We start from the raw sequence: 652 nt of genomic DNA, 5'->3' as shown, positions 1-652 counted from the left end.
CTGCTGCGCGGGTTACGGCTGCAGCCGCAGCTGGAGCCCGCGGCCCCGGCGCGTTCAGGGCTAGGGCTCAGCGCCTAGGGTTTAGGGTTTAGGGTTTAGGGTTTGGTACCGCGAAGGCCTGGCGCAGAGAACCCTTGACGACTCTGCCGATGGTTTCGTCCAAGTAAGAAATCAAAAGCCGCAGCTGCTGCTGCGGATTAAAAACAGAATTTAAATCTTCAATAAAAGCCACGTGGCGGCCCCACAGTGCAAAGGCCTCAATGAGCAGCGAGTTGCTGCGGCTGAGCACCGTGCTGCTGCTGCTGCTGCTGCGGCTGCTGCTGCAGCTCCCCAGCATCGCTCCGCTGCTGCTGCTGCTGCTCAGCGGCGCCGGAGACACCGACACAAACGAAGCCATCAGAGGGTTCAACTCCTGCAGCTTCATCACCATCAAGTTCCGCCCTGCACACAAACCCTAAACCCTAAACCCTAAACCCTCAACAACCGACAAGCGCGCAAAACCCAAACCCTCACCCCCACACCCCACCGACGCCCTAAACCCTAAACCCTCGCAGACTAGCTCCGCAAGTCCCTCTCGCCCCTCACTCCTCCCCCCCAAACCCTAAACCCTAAACCCTAAACCCTTCCAGCCCAACATCCATAACCCCCACCC

At 59.5% G+C, this 652-nt stretch overlaps 1 protein-coding gene across 1 annotated transcript in view; it reads right to left on the bottom strand.

The window, feature by feature from the left end:
* Nucleotides 1-637, bottom strand: part of ETH_00038735 (uncharacterized protein) — a gene marked incomplete at both ends in the record, with an annotated part of 837 nt that extends 200 nt beyond the window's left edge. Inside the window, 2 exons of the mRNA XM_013375409.1 lie at nt 110-441; nt 622-637. Of these exons, the coding sequence (XP_013230863.1) occupies nt 110-441; nt 622-637 (348 nt within the window). The remainder of the gene's footprint in view (nt 1-109; nt 442-621) is intronic.
* Between the last annotated feature and the right edge of the window lie 15 nt (nt 638-652).

The sequence above is a fragment of the Eimeria tenella genome, genomic scaffold (genome assembly GCF_000499545.2).
Source record: "Eimeria tenella Houghton genomic scaffold, Eth_scaff2764, whole genome shotgun sequence".
Classification (NCBI taxonomy): Eukaryota; Apicomplexa; class Conoidasida; order Eucoccidiorida; family Eimeriidae; genus Eimeria; species Eimeria tenella.
Note: the sequence above shows the minus strand (reverse complement) of the source record. Positions and strands in the feature narration are given on the sequence as shown.